The 23,032-nt window shown below is 36.2% G+C and overlaps 4 protein-coding genes across 4 annotated transcripts; 3 read left to right on the top strand and 1 right to left on the bottom strand.

Annotated features, from left to right (window-relative positions):
• Window positions 1-50: 50 nt before the first annotated feature.
• LOC104722207 (uncharacterized) lies at window positions 51-1,686 on the top strand. Its single transcript, XM_010440343.3, has 2 exons — window positions 51-821; window positions 996-1,686. Exons 1-2 carry the CDS (start codon window positions 149-151, stop codon window positions 1,634-1,636), a joined length of 1,314 nt encoding a protein of 437 aa, XP_010438645.1. The 5' UTR covers window positions 51-148; the 3' UTR covers window positions 1,637-1,686.
• Window positions 1,687-3,879: 2,193 nt separating this feature from the next.
• LOC104722206 (putative anthocyanidin reductase) lies at window positions 3,880-6,001 on the bottom strand. Its single transcript, XM_010440342.3, has 6 exons — window positions 5,534-6,001; window positions 5,180-5,350; window positions 4,822-5,039; window positions 4,566-4,725; window positions 4,238-4,448; window positions 3,880-4,148 (listed from the first exon to the last, which is right to left on the bottom strand). The coding sequence occupies exons 1-6, from the start codon at window positions 5,655-5,657 to the stop codon at window positions 3,977-3,979; spliced, it is 1,056 nt and encodes a 351-aa protein (XP_010438644.2). The 5' UTR covers window positions 5,658-6,001; the 3' UTR covers window positions 3,880-3,976.
• Window positions 6,002-13,243: 7,242 nt separating this feature from the next.
• LOC147933705 (uncharacterized) lies at window positions 13,244-17,018 on the top strand. The gene is made up of 8 exons (XM_087472296.1): window positions 13,244-13,376; window positions 13,599-14,909; window positions 15,374-15,456; window positions 15,526-15,606; window positions 15,699-15,761; window positions 15,877-15,947; window positions 16,195-16,403; window positions 16,456-17,018. The coding sequence occupies exons 1-8, from the start codon at window positions 13,244-13,246 to the stop codon at window positions 17,016-17,018; spliced, it is 2,514 nt and encodes an 837-aa protein (XP_087328422.1).
• Window positions 17,019-20,173: 3,155 nt separating this feature from the next.
• On the top strand, window positions 20,174-22,775 carry LOC104722205 (indole-3-acetic acid-amido synthetase GH3.5). The gene is made up of 3 exons (XM_010440341.2): window positions 20,174-20,689; window positions 20,967-21,895; window positions 21,981-22,775. The coding sequence occupies exons 1-3, from the start codon at window positions 20,361-20,363 to the stop codon at window positions 22,562-22,564; spliced, it is 1,842 nt and encodes a 613-aa protein (XP_010438643.1). The 5' UTR covers window positions 20,174-20,360; the 3' UTR covers window positions 22,565-22,775.
• Window positions 22,776-23,032: the final 257 nt, after the last annotated feature.

Below are 23,032 nucleotides of genomic sequence, written 5' to 3'. Positions count from 1 at the left end.
CCTTTACTATCTCTCTCTCTCCCTCAAATTCAAAATTAGAAACTCTCAAAAATTCATTTCAAATTTTGCCTTTTTTAAGTTCACGTTTTTTGTTTTTGCTTCTCGTTCTCATTGTCTTTTCAAGGGAGAACAGAATAGAGAAAAAAAAATGGAAGCTTCAAGCACAAGAAGCGAGAAGACGAAGAAGAAGAAGACTGAGAGAGACAACACCGACACTCAAAACAAGAAGAAGAAGCTGCCCAGTGTTTGGTTTTCACTAAAGAAGTCTCTCCCTTGCAAATCTGATTCTTCCGATGTCCACAACCCTAGATCCAAGAAAGAGCTCGCTACAATCTCCACCAAGAGAACAACCTCCTCCTCATGCGGCGTCGGTGGCGGTGGCCGGTCCGGCTGTTCGAGATCCATAGCCAATCTCAAAGACGTAATCAATGGAAGCAAACAACAACATATGGAGAAGCCGCCTTGCTCTAGCCCTCGTTCCATAGGAAGCAGCGAGTTTCTCAATCCCATTACTCACGATGTTATCTTTAGCAACTCAACCTGCGAGCTCAAGATCACCGGAGCAACAGAACTCGTTGGGACTCTGAGGCCAGGGACGCCGGTGAATTACTCTTCTTCACGCCGGAACCAAGCTTCGAGAAAGGCTTCTTCCGCAGCTGTTTCAGATAGAGACAGGGAAGGATTAGGGTTTCAGCACCAGAGCAGAAGGGAGAGAGACTCCTCCATTAATGGAGACAATTCCTCTGTTTCTTGCCATAAATGCGGCGACAAGTTTACCAAAATCGAAGCTGCCGAAGCTCACCATCTCACCAAACACGCCGGTAAAATACTAATCAATCACATTGCTCCCCAAAGTTTCTAACTTTATTAGCAAAGTTCGTAACTTTCATCTTTTGAATTCCAAAGTTTCATACTTTTTAGCAAAGTTTGTAACTTTCATCTTAGAATTTCACAATTAGGTTACAGAGTTTCTTAATTGTATCCAAAACTTACAGTGACGGAGCTAATGGAAGGAGACTCGTCGAGGAAGATAGTGGAGATAATATGCAGAACAAGCTGGTTAAAGACAGAGCATCACGGCGGACGAATCGATAGGATTTTGAAAGTGCACAATATGCAAAAGACCTTAGCAAGATTCGAGGAATACAGAGACACGGTGAAGATCAGAGCGAGCAAGCTACAAAAGAAACACCCGAGATGTATCGCCGACGGAAACGAGCTGCTCAGGTTCCACGGCACCACCGTCGCGTGTGCTTTAGGGATTAACGGGTCGACGAGTCTGTGTTCTTCGGAGAAGTGTTGTGTTTGCCGGATTATAAGGAACGGGTTCTCGTCGAAACGGGAGATGAATAACGGAATTGGGGTTTTTACGGCGTCGACGAGTGAGAGAGCGTTCGAGTCGATTGTGATCGGAGATAATGGTGGTGGTGATAGGAAGGCGTTGATTGTGTGTCGTGTGATCGCCGGGAGGGTTCATCGGCCGATGGAGAATTTAGAGGAGATGAGTAGTGGGTCGTTGTTGAATGGGTTTGATTCTTTGGCCGGTAAGGTTGGGTTGTATACACATGTTGAGGAGCTTTATTTGCTCAATTCTCGAGCTTTGCTTCCTTGTTTTGTGCTAATTTGCAAACCTTAATTATCTCATCAAATCTTTTGATGAAATTAATGGCAAGTTTTGGTTCATAATTTTGTTTCAATTTGCCACTGTAGATGGGAAAAAAAAACCTGTTAACGAAAACAAAATGACTATAAGTGGAATTTATGATTGGTATGGGTGTGTTTTACTTAATTAGGTAATTTGGCTATAGTATTATTCAAGTGAAGTAGGGGATGGGTGCACAAAATAGAAAAGAAGGGAGGTTGAAGAGCGTCGGCATCGTCAAAATAGGCTTTGGCTTCAATTGGTGACCACATTTTAGGAAAAAAACTAAGAGAAATGTGATATTTCTCTCTATTCCACAATTTTTTTACTATTTGATAGTAATAATTTTTTCTTTACATTCCTCTACATTCTAAAAAAAATAAAGAACAATAGAACAAAAGTGTTCCTCCCCAAAATTGATGAGGAACAAATAGAACAGAAAAAAAACAAATATTAAAATTCGTTTTTATATTTTAAAATAAATAAAAAATAAATTTATTAATAATATTCAATTTTCTAATATAATAATTTTCATAATGTATTGACAGACAAAATAATTTTGATATGAATTTCATGTTGAACTAATCTTAAGGCTATTTGAAAACCATATATGAATAGTAAAATAAATTTAAAAGACTCATGTTTATATCGTAAATAAAAACTAAAAAAAATTAAACTACCTTTAAAATTGTATTGTAGGTTAATATTAAATATTAATATGACATATGACATATCTAAAATTTAATTTACAATTTAAAAAAAAAAAAATTCATTGTATATACATTAGAAGTAGTATTAGTATTAATATTGAATTTGATTTATTTAATATTTACTATATTTAAAAATATATTTTTATTGTTTGGTTACCATTTACTATTTAGTTCATTGTCTGCAGATTTTCCTTTCATTCCTCAAAAACTGTTTATTCCATTCTGTATTGTTCTTTTTATTCTTTTTTTTTTGTTCTTCTAATGGTTACCAGTAGGACCTTTTGTTTCACGTATGGAGGATATTGGTAAAATGCTTAAGTTGAGACAATAACTGGGTAAACCATACTATGAAAAGTCTTGAGGAAGAGAGATAAATTGATAATTATGCTTTTTGCCTACTTCGTGTAAGACACTTTGTACCTAAATGAACTCTAATAAATGATTAACCAAAAAAATAAATGAACTCTAATAAATGAATATGAAATTAGCGGGTACAGCTGATATATAGTGCCATGGGTTTAAAAGCTAGAACCTCTCTTCAACTAGTTTAAAGAATCTAGTTTTTAATCGAGATTAGAGTTTGTGTTATTGCTGAAACCATTTATTTACCGATGACATACTATACAACATGACGTACTACTCCCAAAAAAATATGATAAAATTAATCAAAATTTTGAACAGAGAAGAACAAAAAGTTCAAAACTGAAAATTTGGCTTACACCAATTACACCAAAACATGCTGCTATGGTCATGTTTTGTTCCTTACTGAACCGATGGGCGAACAAGAACATAAATCGTAGCTAGTATACAGAGCCGTGCCTACGTTAGGCAATATGAAGCCTTCGCCTCCGGCCTCATTTTAAGAAAAAACATTCAATAGCTTATGAGTTTGTTTACAATGCGAATTTACGACAAAATTTTATTATAGAAAGTAGAAACGTTCAAAGCATTTGCAAACATGATGTTTATTAACAAAATGAGTAAATGCTTTTATTATTTTTCTCTTAACCTTCTAAGTTCTAAACGTGATGTTTTAATAAATTGAGATTGTGACTTTTTGTTTCTTTTGAAATTAGTATTGTTGTTAGAAATTAAAAAAAAATATTGAAACAAGTCGCTTGATTACTCAACTTAGGTTATAATTGATAACATTTTTGAGTTATATATGAGCTGTGTCCCTTACTTAACGGTAGTTTTCTCAAAAAAAAAAAGTTATAAAACACTGGTTTTAAAAATTTGGTAAACAATCTTTTAAAACAAAAAATATGTTTTAGAATATAATATTTTATTTTTATTCTGATTCTTTGTTCACTAGAGATGTCATTATTATTATCAGATTTTTTTAGGATACCGCCTCGGCCTTGCTAATATATAGTTTTCAAATGCATTGAGACGAATCTAGCTTACATCAAAAAGTGACTACCTAACTAGAAGTACTAGAACTTACAATATGAACTAGTAGGATCCGTCATTTTAAAGTTCAAACGATATTTTAAGACTATTAAATGTATACAGTGACCATTAAAATTTGTTGGGATTGAAAACACTTTATTAATAGATTCTAAGAATCGCAATAGTTCAATCCAGCAAAACAAAGAAGATAATTGTTGTTGATTGCACATTCTCAATGCTTGAGTTTGTGGTTCAAGGTAGGAAACTTAAAACTGATGGAAGCATCAATTGTTTGATGAACAATTTCTTCAACACTGTATTTGTATTCAAACCCCAGTTCTCTTAACTTCTTTGAAGAAATTATAGGCTTCATACATCGTCTCTCTTCATCATCTTCATTTTCTCTACAAATCAAGAATAATATATAGTTTTCAAAATCTTTAGTCTAAAACAAAGAAGACTTGATGGAAACATTAAAGATTGTAGAACTTACTTTTGAACTTTACAAATATACTCCTTAGAGAAATGATGAAGCATCAACTCATGCATATCAATATTGTCAACACAACATATATATCGACCATTAGCCTTTGGTTGCTCCATCAAAAACATATGCGCCCTGCAGATATCCTCAATGTGTACTAAAGCAATCGAACCCATTCTTTTGTTCACAGCTGATAATATCGCAAACAACTTTGAGTCACCTGTTTTGTTATACAATGTAAATAAATCAAACTGGTTATTTAAGCCAAACGCTTTAACTTATATATGATAATGGGATAATGGAAAAAAGTTTAATATATATATATATATGCACACACCTGTAACTGGGGACAAGAGAACTTGAACGCTTGATGGGACAGAAGGAGTAAGGAATGGACCAGAAACAGTAGTCGTAATGACCGAAACAAGATCCATTCCTCTCTCTTTTGCATATCTAAATGCTTCTTCCTCTGATACGAGCTTCGATAGTACATAAATCTGTAGCACATAAGAAGTTTAAACCCTGTTAATGACGCTGGAACAATGAAAAATATGTAATGAAATTATACTATTGGTTTGTAATAGTATTTTTACCCATCCACTAGCTTGTGTTTTAAGGACATGATCAACACGAGCCTTGCAAGTTTCATCCACGACAGATCTCAACCGTTCATTCTCATCTTTGGCAGTGAGAGTACTGATGGATGATGTGAAGACAACTCTTTTGACTGAGTTTGACTTTAGACAAGAACCTAGTACATTCCGTACGCCTTTTCTCGCCGAATCTATGACTTTGCTCTGGACATAACTCTCTACATCATTCCAGTCCAGCAAAATCCGGTTTGTTTCGGTTAAATTGCAATATTAACGGGTTGATCCGGTTTATAGCGGTTTAGGAAATGTACACAAAAAAAAGGGAGGACGGGTGCAATGAAAAGAAAAGATCGCATACCGAGATTGACGTGATCTGATGAGACATCAAACTCCATGGAAGCGGCGACATGAAAGACGCCGTCACAGCCCTTGATGGCGTCGTCGAAGCTGCCGTCATCTTGAAGATCCGCTCGGAACAATCTAAGCCGTTCATTTTCCTTCCATTTAGATTGAAAATATTGAGCCTTTGCTGTGTCAGCGGAAGAACCGAGGAAGCGTTTAGTTTAACCAAGTCTCCAAAACAGTCCAAAATTTAGTAAAATGAACTGATTAGTGCATATGTATTTTAAAAGGCTCTTTAAGGTTCGTTCTTCTGAGATTCGATATAAAAACAAGACACTTAAAATTCGATTTTGGTAAAACAAGTGGATACCAAGATCTCTGAGAGTGGCATGAACTGTGTAGCCTCTTTCAAGAAGAGACTTAACCAACCAAGAACCGATGTATCCACTTGCACCAGTCACGCAATACGTCTTCGTTTTGCTTTCCTCCATCATCTCCTCTCTTCTTCTCGAAATGCCAAAGTGGGATTACAGTGTAAATAAATTAATTAATGTTTGGCTTGTAACGATAAGTTTTAAAACTATTTTGTCTGTAATATTTTAATGATAGTGTGTTAGCTTGTTTGTTTCCATGGGTTTGTTGTCAATATTTTTCATGTATTTTTGACAATTGGAAAACTACTAGACATACAACTTTTTAGAAATCTTTTTGGCATATTATTATATTTGGTAGGATTCGATTTGATTGCTACATTGGCGTTATTACACAATCTGATAATCAGAATGCATTTTGAGTGTAAATAAGAGGAGGAGATAAATTTGCTATGCAACATTATTCTATAAGAATAATCAACATTTTTCTCAATTATAAGTATCTTCTTTATCTTTGGCTCACTGTTGTGTATGTTTTGCCTTCTTCGGTTCTTTCACATCACATGAGAAGGTTTCTAGCACATTGTGTAAATGTGCCACTTAAGGGCTGGGCTGATCTCACTCGGGCCGGGCCATAAACCGCACTCTTTATTGTACAAGTTAAATAAGCTCATCTCATAAGTCATTTCACGAATCCTTGTTGTGAGTTTGTGAGTCATCATCATTAGCACTACAATTTTTTGTTACAACCTCAGCATCAATTATACTAATCTTGGTTTAGTCCAGCTACGTTCAAACAATTCTGATTCAAAATTCATTTTTCTCATGTGGGATGGACTTTGACACACATTGATAACCTTTATCATCTTTACATAACACAGTCATACATGCATATATATAAGTAAATGTTCACAAGGTGATGATGAAGTGGTGGGTGGCGTCAGTGACTAAAAAGGAGGAATATTTGGATCTTACACAGACACAAATCTCGTCATGGGGACACATTAAAAGACCCTTATCTTTTTATACCCACTCATATTACGCAGTACGCACACATAAATCCACAATAACCACCAAACCTATAGTATATTCATTAGTACTAAAGAATCTATGACTGCAACACACACCACGATTCAACAATAAAGGGAATATTATCTTGACAACCCAATTTAGAAAACATTCTTTTTAAAAGAAATTAAAATGTTCCTTCTTATATATTATATCATCACCTTCAATCATCTTCGTCTCCTTCCTCCAAGTGATCGCACTAAGTCGACAGCCCAAGAGCTTCTCCCAACATTATATTGGCCCACCCTTTAAAGCTTAAAATCTTTTTACCATATATGATCACAGTAATATTCAACTTAACAACTCGTATATTGTTCACCATCGATTGTTTTCTTGATGAAAGTTCATCTTGAATTTTGCAACGCTCGATGTAGTTATGATTATATCAAGTTATCAACCAAACCAGAGTTTTTGATGATACGATTCAATTAGTGTTTATTTTACTATAGAAAACGCTCAACTATTTTTCGCATAATTTTATGAATGGTCACCCAATAACAAATTGCTAAAACTTATATGTGCTCAACTTATATGTATAGTAAGTCTCTTAGTATCATATAAGTGCTCTTTAGTAGTTGTTGCTTTTTGTTAGGCCAAGATCCCAATTGTAACTCATAGTACAGTTTTAAGCTTATGAGATTTTATTTAATATAACAATTAGTTGGTATTTAATGAATAAATTTCACCCGAATAACAATGAATGAAATAGCAATTAAATAGTCATTTTTTTTCTTCTGTGGGATAACAATCTTGAAACTGTGATTTCAATGGATATCAAGTTTAGTTACCTTTAAACTTTTTGTTTTCAGTGGAAGTTAAATGGAATCCAACAACACCGTAACTAACCTAAAATTGGATCATGCAAAATGTAATTAATGAATGAAAGGAAATCAACTAAAAGACACGTACGATCTCATTTCTTTCCTAAGAAGAAAAGTTGCTACAAGCCTACAATTGTGCGTTGTTGTGGTTGTGGTTTTCGTTGTGGGTGAAGCGGGTGTTTGCTACGTGCATCAGTGCATGGACCCATCGGTTATGATTATTGGGGACACGAATCAGTAATGGGCTTAAAAGTTATGACCTGAGACCCAAGTTCACCTTCTCACTGTTGGATATTAACTTACCTAAATACCCACTTGCTCATTTCCACTTTATCTAGAAAAATAATAATAATCTTAAGTCGTCCAATCCTAGGCATGTTCTTGAATCTTGAATAATATATGCGTAAGTATCCTCACAGGAGAAAGAAAGACTTGGACCTGTTCTGTTTCCGTTATCTCAAATATTAATCAAGTAAAGTAGTTTACTACAACTTCGTACAAAAGTGATTGGACATCCTAAATTTATTAACAGAACTGCTATTCGATATGTCCACCGTACATTAGTTAATTTTTAGATAAATCGAAATAAAGTAAACAATTTATTTGACAGGCGAATTTTGTTTGTTCAGAGTGGCTTTAAAAACTTTCACGATCTGTTTTATTATCTGTGTGATATCTATATAAATTTTATCGTACATGGCGACGTTGTATGTGTCGTGATGTTTCATTTATCTCATTCTTTTAGGGATGGATATTTATTAAAGATGGTCTCAGAACTTTGACCAAAAAAAAAAAAAAAACAAGATGCATGGTCTATGCACGAATAAGATGAGGATCTCTGTTTTCTGCATGCTAATATTTTAAAATAGCTTACTAACTATTTATTTAGATACTAATTTAGAGTTATATTCCTGATATTCTTCTAACTGATCACAACCCATTATAGTGGCCACGATATGTTCTTCCTTTCCTTAAATGATTTGAAACGTTAAGTGAATAAGTGAAAGTGAATAAGTGAAAGTGAATAAGTGAAAGTGAATAAGTGAGACGACAGTCAAATTGATGAAAAACTAGACAAGTAAAATTACTAGTCATACTTCAAACTGATTTTCCAATATATTAAGTACGACGACATTGATGTGATGTAAGCTACGAAGATAAAATAAAAAGTGGATATGAGTATAATATAATTAAAATTTAGATGTTACATTCATAGATAATCTTTTAGAAAGTTTAATTGTGTTACCCTCTTTATGACCCATCTTGTCAACTTTTTTTTAGACACATGAATATTAATCCTCGCCTCGCCCATGAAGCTTTCTAACTCTACTTAATGGGAAGTAAAGCTAATTAATCATGGCCGGTAAAAAAATTATCATATATTATATATTTTGAGTGTAATGAAATATTGAAAAGGTGAAAACCGACACACTCATTTTATTGGTTAGTAGCATGTGATTTATGTCCATACCCATCAATTCTGTTAGTTGTGTAATAAACTTTGTTTGTCTTAAAGTGTTCTTACTCAAATCATATGGTCTTATTTAAGATAAAAAATCCAACCCTTTTAGTCTTTTACTATATATTAAAAAAACGACTCAGTTTTATGAGTTATTCCCTTACTAGATAAAGACATGAACAACAAATTAATGAGATATTTTAACAGCAGATTATCATAAACATTGCCTTATTGATTAACAATTTAGAAACAATTACTAGTAAACCAACTTGTTCCAATATATTCGCACAAAACAATAGATGTACAGGTTACCAGAAAAGGAAAAGAAGAAAACCCTATATGGTGATGACGGCGAGATATTCAATCTTCTTCTGAAGAAAATTATGTGTCCAAGTCCCTGCTTTCAAGTCAATATGAAGGTTTGAGAAAAGTGATATGCAACTATGAGAAGATACGATCGGTCGATTGGACTATGAAAAATTAAATATTTGATTGACTCGACCGCCTTCTCATGCGAGAAAAGAAAACATATTAAAAGTCGAATAGTAGTATATATATATATATATATATATATATATATAAGGTGGAATTGACCCCGAAAACCAGTGATGGCTTTAACCCAAATTACAAATACATAAATTTTTTGTTGTGTTTTTGAACTCCCTACATAGCTATATACATAGGTAACCAGAGCAATCTAGAGACAAAATCCCTTAAAACGTTGACCCAAAAAAATCCCTTAAGCATTGGTGACTCATGGACTCTTCCCAGCACTAATCAATGATTATGTAGCCATCAATAAGTACAAGTAGTACTTAACATAAAACTAAAAGAGTTAACTAAACGTATCAATACTCACAATCTAGCCCTTTTAAAAATTTAAAAAAAAAAAAAAAAAACGATACGTACTCGCGCGCAATCGGATATACACACACTAATAGTAATTATATCAGTCAAATGTACTAGGATAGTTATTATGATAACAAATTAACAATCAGTATATGAAAAAATAAACAGTTTTGTCCTTCGGATTGTTGTCAGGGATGTTACATTAATGCAAATGATAACGAAACATATACATAGATGGAGTGGTAAACTATAAAAGTGTAAATGTGCGTACAAAAGCATATAAACATACCTTGAATCTTTCTCAAAAATGTTAATCTTTTAAGTTCAGCCAAAACGTTAAATCTTTTAACGTTTGCAGAAATATGTAACTAATTAACTCACTTCACCCAAATGGATATGATGAAACCGATTGATAGATGGAGACATACAGACCAATTATATTATGTGAGAATGCATTCATTATTATACTTCTTTAGAATTTTTTTAATCCAAATGAGTAAATAAAACTTTTGGATGGCAAAAGTAGAATGAAATAAATAATAGAGTAATGAAGACAAACGAGAGAAGACATGAAACGCAAATCGTCAATGCTTCTTTCAATCTCAAGAGCTTTTGCCCTATTTTAGTGGGTTACTTTAATAGTTACCTCTCAAATTGTCAAAAGATAAGGATAAAACTAAAACATCTCCATTCACTTTTTGACATATGGATTCTTTATAAACCTTTTACTTTCTTCTCCCACGAACGAATCTATTTCCAAACCAATAAATGATGTCATGACTCCCAATCCACATCGCATCAAATAATGCTCGAAAAGTTGAATCCAGAATTTCTTATTAGACTAAATAATAACAAAAACAATATTTTGTAAAACTATATTATGGTAATTAGCAATTTGTATCAAAAGAAAAAAAAAAGTTTGTTTGATGACAAAATAGAATACAGGATATATTGTAAAATTTTACTGTGTATCAAAATTCATCGTAGAGTTTCTTGATTCTACTTGTAGATTTTACATTTGTCCCTCCTATGTTGTGTTGTTATTGATTGATTCTTATTTATTGAAATTTATATCCGATCCAATATAACTATATTATTAGTTATTATCTCTAAAATTAGTTTAGGAAAAGAACGATCAAGATCAACTAACTACTATATAAGTTAAAGTCTTTTAACAAAAAGAAAGAAAAAGGACTAACAATAAAAGCTGTGTTGTTGCAATAGAATGGTTCCATCATTAGTGACCTGTCTCCTTATTTATAATTTATAAGCATGATGCTTAAAAGCTAAAGAAAGTTTAAGGATTATATTATACACACATGCATGCACAAATATCTCTACATATTGAAAATCCCATGATTTATGTCACTTAACTACATTTAGATTTGATTTGCATCAAAAGATGAGAAAATATGGAGAGAACAAAAAAAAATCCGAAGTTCTTTTGTACTGTCAAAGCGAAAGCGTAGCCACTTTTTTCATGTGGTTTCTTAAGCCATTTCCTTAACCAATCAACTTTCATTAGTGTCCCATTCATTATTCATTTCATCATTTATCTTGTTCTTATTTTAGTTAGAGTTGATAAACATACTCCATAATATTTATCGTCTTCGTCGGTGACACGATCCTCCCTTCACGTTTCCTACACACACATTCACATATAATATGGTGAAAATTATTCAAATTAAAACGATAATTGCCTCGTTTACCGATATCTCCAGCATAAAAATTGCATACCCAAAATTGGATCTTTCATTTTTCTGGTGAAATATCAGTTATGTTGTAGTTCATACTTTACAGGTGAGATATCAGTTATGTTGTAGTTCATACTTTACACAATAAGAATTACACATACTTTTCACTATAAATATGATCGATTATTAAAACAAATTTTCTCTATTAGTAGGAGTTACTCTATTTTTTTTGTCCTTGTTTATATAGCATGACCTTAGCTAGTCCAAGAAATGGCTATAGCAAACAATAAAGATCTATATCCATGAATCAACTTAGCCACTTAGACTTAGTCTATATATATCCCAATAATCATACTTAGTCATAGCATTGTTTGTTTATTTTTTTTCATTATAAAATATTTACTTTCACAATCTACACAATTTTCTCCTATACCAGTTAGTGTAGAATCCGCCTCCACCACAAAAAAATGGTGTTACTTGAGCCCATACTGCGCCCGGCTAACAATTCAAATCTCAATTCTGGCACAATCGTCACTACGGTCACTGGTGCTGAAATTCAAAACCTAATTCCACTGTTCCAGCTACAGCGACCACATCTTTGGCTGTTGTACCTGAAATTGAAGCACAAATCGTTGCCCAGGCTCCACAAGCCACGACAGCCATAGCGATTGACAGCCCGACCACTCCTACAAATGCATCGGGCTCAAGTTCAACAAAGTCTGACTTTCCATGGAAGAATCTTATAAATGGAAATTCGATAAAGCTTGAGAAGAAGGGTACTCCTTTTACCCTCGAATCAGGGGAAGCATGCGTTACAATCCCAAATTCAGTCATTGAAAAAAACAAAAAAGCTTGGGATTGTTTCATTCTTGGTCAATTCTACGACGACCCTCCTCCCAGAGGTGCAGTCCAAGCGATTGTTAACGGGATTTGGAGCCGTCAAAACAGAGATATTACGGCCTCCAAGATGGAAGGTAATTCTTATCTCTTCAGAGTTCCTTGTCCCAACGCTCGAAGAAGAATGTTGAGCCAAAGTCTATGGCAAATCGATGGCCAGACTATGTTTGTGGCAAAATGGTCCCCAAATGTCACACCTTCAAACCGGAACTCTCTATGGTTCCAGTGTGGCTCGTTTTTGTTGGTGTGCCTATGGAATTTTTCAATAGAGAGAGGCTAGAACACATCGCTGGTCTTGTGGGTCATCCGCTATGCCTCCATCCTCAGACTGAAAATCTAACAAACATTGAGGTAGCCAAGGTCTACACTGTTATAGATCCAAGGAAACCTCTCCCTGATGCAGTAAATGTAAGATTCGAGTCAGGTTTGATCAAGAGAATACATGTCTCAAGTCCTTGGATCCCATCTCTTTGCAGTCATTGTAAAAAGGTGGGTCATTCCAGATGCTCTACAGCTCGCTCGACCTGCACTCTTTGCGGTTCTGTAAAGCATTATACGAATATGTGCCCAAGAGCAAAAAAGGATAAGCAACATGGCAAGAGACCAGTACAGGCTCAACTCCCTATTGTTGGTCATGTACCTTCTACTAACCCTGCTGCTGCTCTCCCTGTCCCAACACCTCGTGGAAAAATAGCTAAGTCGACCAAGGATGTCCAATGGAGGCTAGTAACACAGTCAGCACCGGTCTCTCCGTTGAAGGTGTCAACTCTTGTTATCAACTCGAGTAAGGATTTGAGCAAACAACTGAATCCAGGCAAGACGGTTGTTAGGCAAGAACCCCCAAAACCTTCTGTTATGGGACTAGAATAAGGGGAGTTATGTATTGATCTTACCACTAATCTGTTCTCTCATCTGCCTATCATGAATAATGACCTCGATGGATCTCCTCTGGACTCAAGTTCAGACAATCTCTCTGGAGATGATGATAATCCAGATGATGCATCTGACCGTTTTTTGAAAGCTGTCTCTAAAAGAATGATGAGACAGAAGCTGCGTAAAGCCAGGGCTGGAGGCCCTTCACTCCTCTAAACCCATTTCCTTTATGGATATTTTTTGTTGGAATGTAAGAGGTTTTAACGATTCAATAAAGCGTAAGAGTTTTCGGAAATGGTTGAACACTAATCAACCGCTTTTTGGTGGGCTTATAGAGACCCATGTCAGTCCTTTGAAATCGCAAAGTATAGTATCTTGCGTATTTCCGGGCTGGTTTTTGAAGGTAACTACGAGTTTTCGGACCTTGGCAAGATTCGGATCTTATGGCATCCATCTCTTCAGGTGTCTGTCCTTAGTAAATCGTTGCAGATTATTACCTGTTTAATCAAGCTGCCTTTTGTTACCGAGGAGTTTGTCGTGTCCATTGTGTATGCTTCATCATTCAGCAATGCGGCTCGCAAACCTTTATGGGCAGAGATTGAAGATCTGTCCAAATCTTCAGCTGTAGCCCATAAAGCTTGGACTATCCTTGGTGATTTCAATCAAGTTCTTTCTCCACATGAACATTTCAACGCAGACATCAACTCCTCACCGAGTGGTATGAGAGACCTAAAAAACTGCTTCATCAATTCCTCACTCTATGATCTACCTTACTGCGGCAACACTTTCACCTGGTTAAACAAGCATGATATTGGTTTTGTTGCTAAAAATCTAGACAGAATTGTTGTGAATGACATATGGCAATCAACCTTCCCTGTCTCTCTTGCTGTTTTTGGTGAGCCAGGTTTCTCGGATCACAGCCCGAGTTGTTTATTTCTGGACTGTCATAAGCCTAAAGTAAAGAAGCCTTTCAAGTTTTTCGCCATGCTTAATCAACATCCGGAGTTCGCTTCTCTGATCAAACAGTGGTGGGATGCTCTAGACTTCGATGGATCTAAAATGCTGAAGATCTCCAAAAAGCTTAAAGAGTTAAAGTCTGTTATACGAGATTTCAGCAAGGAAAATTTCTCTGATATTGAAAAGCGAGTTCAAGCGGTCTATTTTTCTCTTCTCCAATGTCAGCAAAATCTTCTGAATGCTCCATCAGCTCACTTGCTGTTGCAGGAACAGGAATTACATAAAAAGTGGTGTCTCTTAGCAAAGGCAGAGGAGTCTTTTCTAAGACAAAAATCGAGGATATGCTGGTTGGAAGAAGGGGACAAAAACACACGTTTCTTCCACAGATCTATTATCTCAAGGCAAGGCCAAAGTGAAATTATTTTTCTCCTTGATGATCATAATCTAGTCATATACTCAAGGCAAGGCATTCAAGATATGGTGGTGGGCTTCTATCAGAATCTGCTTGGGAAGCAAGAGAACCGCTTGACGACCTCAGTACAGGAGATCTCCTCCCTTATCCTGCAAAGATGCTCTCCTGATGCAATTCAAATCCTCTCCCAACCTGTGATACCTGCTGAAATAAAGAGTGTGGTTTTCTCTCTTCCCAAGAACAAAGCTCCGGGTCCGGATGGATATTGTGTAGAATTCTTTACTGCGCATTGGGATACTGTCGGTCAGTCATTAACTGAGGCCATCATGGAATTCTTCAAATCTGGTAAGCTCCTAAAACAATGGAATGCAATCGAGTGTCTGAATTTTGACCTATTGCATGTTGCAATACCGTGTATAAGGTCGCCTCAAAGATTTTGGCTAATAGACTCAAAAAAGTCCTTCCCGCCATAATCTCAAGCAACCATTCAGCTTTTATCCAAGGAAGACTGCTTGTTGAGAACGTCCTGCTGGCAACGGAGCTAGTGCACGGTTACAACCAAAAGAATATATCAAAAAGAGGAATGCTGAAAGTGGATCTTATGAATGCATTTGATTCGGTTTATTGGGACTTCATTATTAACACTCTTAAAGCCATGAACTTCCCGAGCCCTTTCATTTCTCTGATTTTCCAATGCATCTCCACCACCAGCTTCTCTGTTTGCATCAGTGGAGAACTTTGTGGTTATTTTAAAGGCGCCAAAGGATTGAGGTAAGGAGACCCCCTGTCCCCTTATCTATTCGTTCTAGCAATGGAAGGACTCTCCCAGATGTTATCGAGGAGCTATGATACAAATCAAATTGGATATCACCCAATGGCCATTGACCCGAAGGTAACTCACTTAGCCTTTGCAGATGACATCATGGTATTTTTTGATGGTTCCAAAAATTCCATGATAAAGATTACAGAGGTGCTCCAAGAGTTTGCTAGCATCTCCGGATTATCCATGAACATGAGCAAAACAGAACTTTTTGTTGCAGGGGTGAACCAATATGAAACCTCTGAGATTGCTTCTCTTGGTTTTCGGATTGGTTCACTTCCCATAAGGTATCTTGGTTTGCCTCTTATGCACAGGAAGCTCAGGATATTCGAGTACAGACCTTTGCTGGAAAAGATCACCAACCGCTTCTCATCCTGGTCCTCTCGAGCCTTGTTCTACGCTGGTAGGCAGCAATTAATAACTTTAGTTATCTATGGCACAATTAATTTCTGGATGTCTGCTTTCATCCTTCCTAAAGGATGTTTGAAATAGATTGAAGGGCTCTGTTCTAATTTTCTCTGGATTGGTGATGTCAACAAGAAAGGAACCGCAAAGGTAGCCTGGTATCGACTCTGCCTTCCAAAACCTGAAGGGGGACTTGGTTTTAGAAATCTAAATCTATGGAATAGAACTGTTTGCCTTAAACTCGTTTGGAGGTTATTCTCGGCAAATGACTCTTTGTGGGCTAAATGGATCCGAAACACAAAGTTGAAAGATGACATCTTATGGCTTATTGATGCAAAGAAGCAATGCTCGGGGACATGGAAAATCTATCTTAAACTTGCGTACTCTTGCTTGCAACTTTATCAGGTGCAATCTGGGAAATGGTAACCACATCGGGTTTTGGTATGATTGGTGGACTCCATTTGGTCCGCTAATTGACTATCTGGGGAATTCAGGTCCCTCTCAAACTGGAATTCCACTCAAAGAGAAGGTTGCCTTTGCTTGCTCTTCGATGGGTCCTGCTCATACCTGCAAGATCAAGGGAAGCAGAAGCTCTTCATATCCATCTTACCATCGTACCACTTCCTTCTGTAAGCTCTATCCCGGACTCTTTTACATGGTTGATAGGTTCTGAGGAACTTGAGAAATTCTCTACCAAGAAAACGTGGGAAATTATAAGGCCACGTTCAGATCATCTCCCTTGGACGGATCACATCTGGTTTAAAGGGGTCATTCCTAGACATGCTTTTATGTTCTGGTTAATGCACTTAGACAGACTACCTACACGAGCAAGATTGGCAAGATGGGGACTACAAATAGAGACAGGCTGTTGTTTGTGTGGTTCTTATGTAGAAACCAGAGACCACTTATTTTTACGCTGTGAAGTGAGTGAAGAACTTTGGTCGAAAGTCAACAGGCGCCTAGGCTACACTCCGTTCACTTTTCACACATGGGACGCACTCTCAGCATGGCTGAATGTCAAAGATAATACCTCTCCTCGATGTCTCCATAGACTGGTCGCACAAACCACTCTTTACTCTATCTGGATGGAACGCAATAATAGATATCACAATAGAGTATCCACTGATGTCTTTGCCCTGTTCAAGGCCCTAGACCGGCAAATCAGGGATGCAGTCTTGGCAAAGCAGAAGCAGAAGCGTAAACATTTTCAGGATCTGCTGCAAATTTAGTTGAAGTATGACTAGGCATACCTACTTCTCTGTTTTTTCATCATAGAACCTTCCGTGTTTTTTATCTTTTTTTGGCATGGGATGTTCTGATGTGTTCAGCTTGTTGTAATTACTACAAACCTTCATTATATATGAAATTCACATACTTATCAAAAAAAAAAAAAAAAATCTACACAATTTAATACACTAACTATGTTAGACCTGATACTTATGAACTACGAACTCCTTAAAAAAGTTGATATATAATGTGTACACAAACTAGGACTTTGACAGCATTATTACGAAGGAAACAAAAGAATATTACTATATACACTTACTTTTTTGGTTGAAAAAAAAAATGATATACAAATAAGCGAAGGACCACATTATTGGGTTTCCATAATCAAATACGTACTTAGATATTTACAACATGGTTATTAAACTATTAATAATAACCTATCACCTTAAATAAAGGCAAATACTCTCTATCTTGTACCCTAATACGAGGCCATGTAAAGCCATTTTCAAGATTTAACCATACACATGCACGTTTGTATAACACCGTCATTATTAATTAAGCTCGAAGACTTGTAATTAACAAAGGATTAACTTAAGTAACAGCTTTAGTTACATGTTCCCATAGTTTTTCATCTCGTTCATCCATGCGAAATATGTCTGTGTAAAACTAAAATGTCTGCATTGCCATTAAGGCACACTAATACACTATATACATACCAAAATCTGTTTTCATTTATCACTGGTTGTGAGAATTAGAATGATAGCAAGGAAAGAGTTTACTTATGAATTTTTTTTTTAAAGGGTTTTACTATGTTTTCAGTTTTTATTGCGGTACGGTACTGGCATATATCATGATTTAGAAAGAAAATGTCATTTACTTCAATAAGGTTTGAGGAAGAGAAACTAACTTTGAAAACGTTAGAATTGGGAAAACAGAAAAGCTTGGAAGATGATATTTTAAAAGTCAACAGGTCCGGTCAAAGGTATTAATGACTGTCGGTGTCTCCCGCCGACTCCACAAGGTTCCGTATTATAATTAGGGATTACTATTACTAAGCACACAAACAATAACTGTGAAAGAGTGTGAGAGAGTACGGATTGCTTTTAGTCTTTAGAGCTTGATTTGAAACTCCTAAAACGTCTTTTCTTCGTTTTGAGTATTACACTGCATCATCCTTCGTGGCACCTGCCCACACCTAATTTTGGGTGGGGGGAACACCCGCGCAGCATGTTGGGATAATCTCTGTGAAAACCAAAATTCCTAAAATAAAGAGAGTTTTGTAATACATGATCACGAAAGGGCGTGCCTAATATTTATAGTTTTGATAATGAGAGAGAGAGAGAGAGAGAGAAGAGTTTAGGATTAAAACCAGGAACCGTCTATATTTATAAGAATGATAACGAATGTTTTCTATTTGTAGTTGTACATGCAATACACAATTCTTTTAAATATCGTAACCCTAATGAATAAATCTTTATTTAACAGGCCAAATTGGCATTTCTTGCGGATGCTTTTGTATAGAACTGTTTAATGAATGAATAAATCATATATACATATTTATCTAAAATTGAGAATTTCGTTTTCTTTTCTTTCTTTTTTTATTGAAAGAAAAACATTCTTACGTAAACGTTACTATTTACATACACTCATTGGATTCCTTTGCCCTGCGTTTCTATAGCATGTTCATAAACTACATAACAGCACATTCTATTTCGTTCAAAAAAAAAAACATAACAGCACATTCTAAAACGAAACACGAATATTTTTTTTTTGCAAAAGCGAAACAAAAATATAATTCCAAGATTAATCACAATGCGGTTCTTCAAAACTAAAAAAATCGAATCTCAAACACGTACGTACGATTAGTTAGTAAAGTTTCAGTTCTAGACACTAAGCAATATATAGTTTTAATAAAAATTTAATTATGTATTTATTCCGCTGAGCTTATCTAAATGTTTCACGTTGATTGTGTTTAAATAAATACAATAGAAATGTGTTCACACCCAAACAAAAAAATGTTGAACTCTACTCATTTGATTTACATGGATGATGAACAGAACAAATTGATAACGCAAAAAAAAAAAAAAGGGGGGGTTCAAAATAAACAACGTGAAGGCACCAAACTAGTACAAACAGCAACAAATCCCCTACACGTGTCAACCTATCAAGTTTGGAGTCCAGCTGTCTGGTCCCCCACACACACCTCTCTCTCTCTCTACTTGTTCTCGCCGAGATAACGCGAGAAATTCCCAGTGAACGCCGTTTTTGAGAGATGATTATGGTTTTAGCTTAATTACGGTATTTAAAAGAAACAAAAGGAGGGTTAAAGTTGGGTTTGCCGGTGATTTGTGGGACAACCCCGTACGAGATTACTGCGGATTAACCGGATATTGCCGGTTTTGTAATGCTGGTCAACCGGGTAGTATACAAATACCCCCGTTATTTTAAATCCGTGCTTCTCTCATCTCTCGCTCCCCTGTTGTTATGGATGGACACTTTATTTTAATATTGTCATACTTCTTCTGATTGAGATAGTTTAATGGGATTTTTAATTACTTGTATTCTCCATGATGGAGATGACTGATATAATTAGACTTAAGTATTGCATCAAATTTGCATTATTGTAGAATTCAAACTTTAATTCAAAGTATTTTGATACTTGATGAGTAACGGCTATAGTATTTGCCTCCTCTCGACAATTGTAATTCTTTGCTTTTTAAAGTTAAGTTTTTGTTCATATGTGAAGTGAAAATTTCTTAACAACTATGCAAAAACGAAACAAGAACAATGCAAACACTACAAAAATCTTTACAATTATATGCTCAAGTCAGCTCAATTATATGCTAAGTCTAAAGTATATACTCTATAATATATGTATTTTTAAAAGGAAAAAAAAAAACATGAAGACTAGAAGAAAGTGTATGAATTATATAAGTGTACTATAGATGTCATTATTATAGACCTTCTTTATCCATCCCAGTACAGGTTTTGACCATGACGGGAAAAAGAGTCGCATTCCTCTTTTGTTAGTATGAAAAAAATTAAATTAGATAATTAAAAAAGCACGAATATTATTAAGCGTTCACTTAAATTCCTGAATTAACTGATTACCAAATGACGTTTATACCCTTCATCTTCCTCCATTGTATTTGTATACTTTTTTTTTTTTTTTTTTCACCTTGCCTTTCATTCTTCTTCTCTATATATATCGACCCTTCTCTTTCTCTCTTCCTCACACACTAAAAGATTTGCAAAAAAGAAAAGCAAAAACAAAAAAACCATACAGAAGCTTATCTACTTTACTTATCCATCTCAAAACTTCTTCTCTCTTTAAACCAAAAACCATGCCTGAGGCACCAAAACACGAGTCTTTAGAGGTCTTCGATCTGATGACGCTTGACCAAAAGAACAAGCAAAAGCTTCAGTTGATCGAAGACCTGACCTCTAACGCCGACCAAGTCCAGAGGCGGGTCTTGGAGGAGATCTTGACCCGCAATGCTGACGTCGAGTATCTCAGGCGACATGACCTTAACGGTCGCACAGACCGTGAGACTTTCAAAAACGTCATGCCTGTTATTACTTACGAAGATATCCAGCCTGAGATCAACAGGATCGCTAATGGTGATAAATCCCTTATCCTCTCTTCCAAACCCATCTCTGAGTTCCTCACCAGGTTACATACATTCTCTCTCTCCCTTCTTCTCTGTTTTTCTCTGTTTTGGTTCCACACTCTGTTTTTTTTTTCTCTGACCTGAACCTTTCAAGACTTAAGAGTATATTTTTTTAAAAAATTTCATAGTTATTAAGTTTGAGATTAGGATTGGAAGATTCATAAGGTATTTTTGGGAGATTAGTAGTCCAAAAGATTGAAACTTTAACAACTTTTTTTCATGAAATTTCTCAAAAATGTTTAGAGGCTAACAAATCATTTATATATGTTTATCTGACAGCTCTGGGACATCTGGTGGGGAGAGGAAGCTAATGCCAACAATCGAAGAGGAGCTAGACAGAAGATCACTCCTCTACAGTCTCTTGATGCCTGTGATGAGCCAGTTTGTTCCTGGTCTCGACAAAGGCAAAGGGATGTATTTCTTGTTCATCAAGTCCGAATCCAAGACACCTGGAGGCCTCCCTGCTCGTCCTGTCTTAACCAGCTACTACAAATCTTCCCATTTCAAAGAGAGACCTTACGACCCTTACACCAACTACACTAGCCCCAACGAGACCATCCTTTGCCCTGACTCTTACCAGAGCATGTATTCTCAGATGCTCTGTGGCTTATGCCAACACCAGGAGGTTCTTCGAGTCGGAGCTGTCTTCGCCTCTGGATTCATCAGAGCCATCAAGTTTCTTGAGAAACACTGGACCGAGTTGGTCCGTGACATCAGAACCGGTACTCTAAATGCTCTCATAACCGATCCGTCAGTGCGTGAGGCTGTCGCCAAGATCCTTAAACCTAGCCCAAAGCTTGCTGATTTCGTGGAATTTGAGTGCAAGAAATCGTCTTGGCAAGGGATTATCACTAGGCTGTGGCCTAACACAAAGTATGTGGATGTGATCGTGACTGGGACAATGTCTCAGTACATTCCAACTTTGGATTACTACAGCAACGGCTTGCCACTTGTCTGCACAATGTATGCTTCTTCCGAGTGTTACTTTGGAGTGAACCTCAGGCCACTCTGCAAACCTAGCGAGGTCTCTTACACGCTCATACCAACCATGGCTTATTTCGAGTTCTTGCCTGTTCATAGAAACAACGGTGTGACTAACTCCATCAACCTTCCTAAAGCACTCACTGAGAAAGAGCAACAGGAGCTTGTTGATCTAGTTGACGTCAAGCTCGGTCAGGAGTATGAGCTTGTTGTCACCACTTACGCCGGTAAGACAAAAAAAGACGAATGACCTAATATTAAAAAGATTAAAAATGTCAAGAGTCTAATCTAAGTTTTGTGATTTTGTTGCAGGCCTTTGCAGATACAGAGTTGGTGATTTGTTGAGAGTGACTGGTTTCAAGAACAAAGCGCCTCAATTCAGTTTCATATGTCGCAAGAATGTGGTCTTGAGCATAGATTCCGACAAGACCGACGAGGTTGAGCTTCAGAACGCGGTCAAGAACGCAGTGACACACCTTGTTCCATTCGATGCCTCCCTCTCTGAGTACACAAGCTATGCAGACACAAGTTCTATCCCGGGCCACTATGTCCTGTTTTGGGAACTATGTTTGGATGGAAACACACCGATCCCTCCTTCGGTCTTTGAGGATTGCTGCTTAACCGTAGAAGAGTCACTCAACACTGTTTATAGACAAGGAAGGGTTAGTGACAAGTCCATAGGCCCGCTAGAGATCAAGATTGTTGAGCCAGGAACGTTTGATAAACTCATGGATTACGCCATCAGCCTGGGAGCATCTATTAATCAGTATAAGACACCGAGATGTGTGAAGTTTGCTCCGATCATCAAGCTATTGAACTCAAGGGTTGTTGATAGTTACTTAAGCCCCAAGTGTCCTAAATGGGTCCCTGGTCACAAACAGTGGGGAAGTAACTAAGATCGATCGAACAAGGAATTTGAAGAGACTCTCTTTGAGGACTTGCAAATGATGTCTTCTCTAATCTTAATGTTAGTTTAATTTTTAGTTCTTTTTTTTTTGTTTTTTTAGTAATGCTTTTCAATATGCATAGTCCCTCTGGATTTGAAAACCAGTTGTACAAAAGGCAAATCATGTTTTCTCCAAACCAACTCTATGTTTCTTCTCTCCATCACTACTTTCTCGAGCCTCTAAATTTTCTAATTTTTTTAATGCGTTATGTTTGGACCTTTATCCTTTACAAGCAAACATGAAATTGCAATTTGCTAAGATGATTTTGTCAAAAGAAGAAACCGAATTTATTCTTATAACAACATTGTGACCTTTACTCGTTTTGTGTTTGCTTAACAAAGCAAAAGCAAAATCATAATTGAGAATTACAAAAAAAAAAAAAACATGGATATGAGTTGATATAAAACAAATAATGGA

This window comes from Camelina sativa, chromosome 11 (assembly GCF_030686135.1).
Source record: "Camelina sativa cultivar CO46 ecotype springtype chromosome 11, ASM3068613v1".
Classification (NCBI taxonomy): Eukaryota; Viridiplantae; Streptophyta; class Magnoliopsida; order Brassicales; family Brassicaceae; genus Camelina; species Camelina sativa.
Note: the sequence above shows the minus strand (reverse complement) of the source record. Positions and strands in the feature narration are given on the sequence as shown.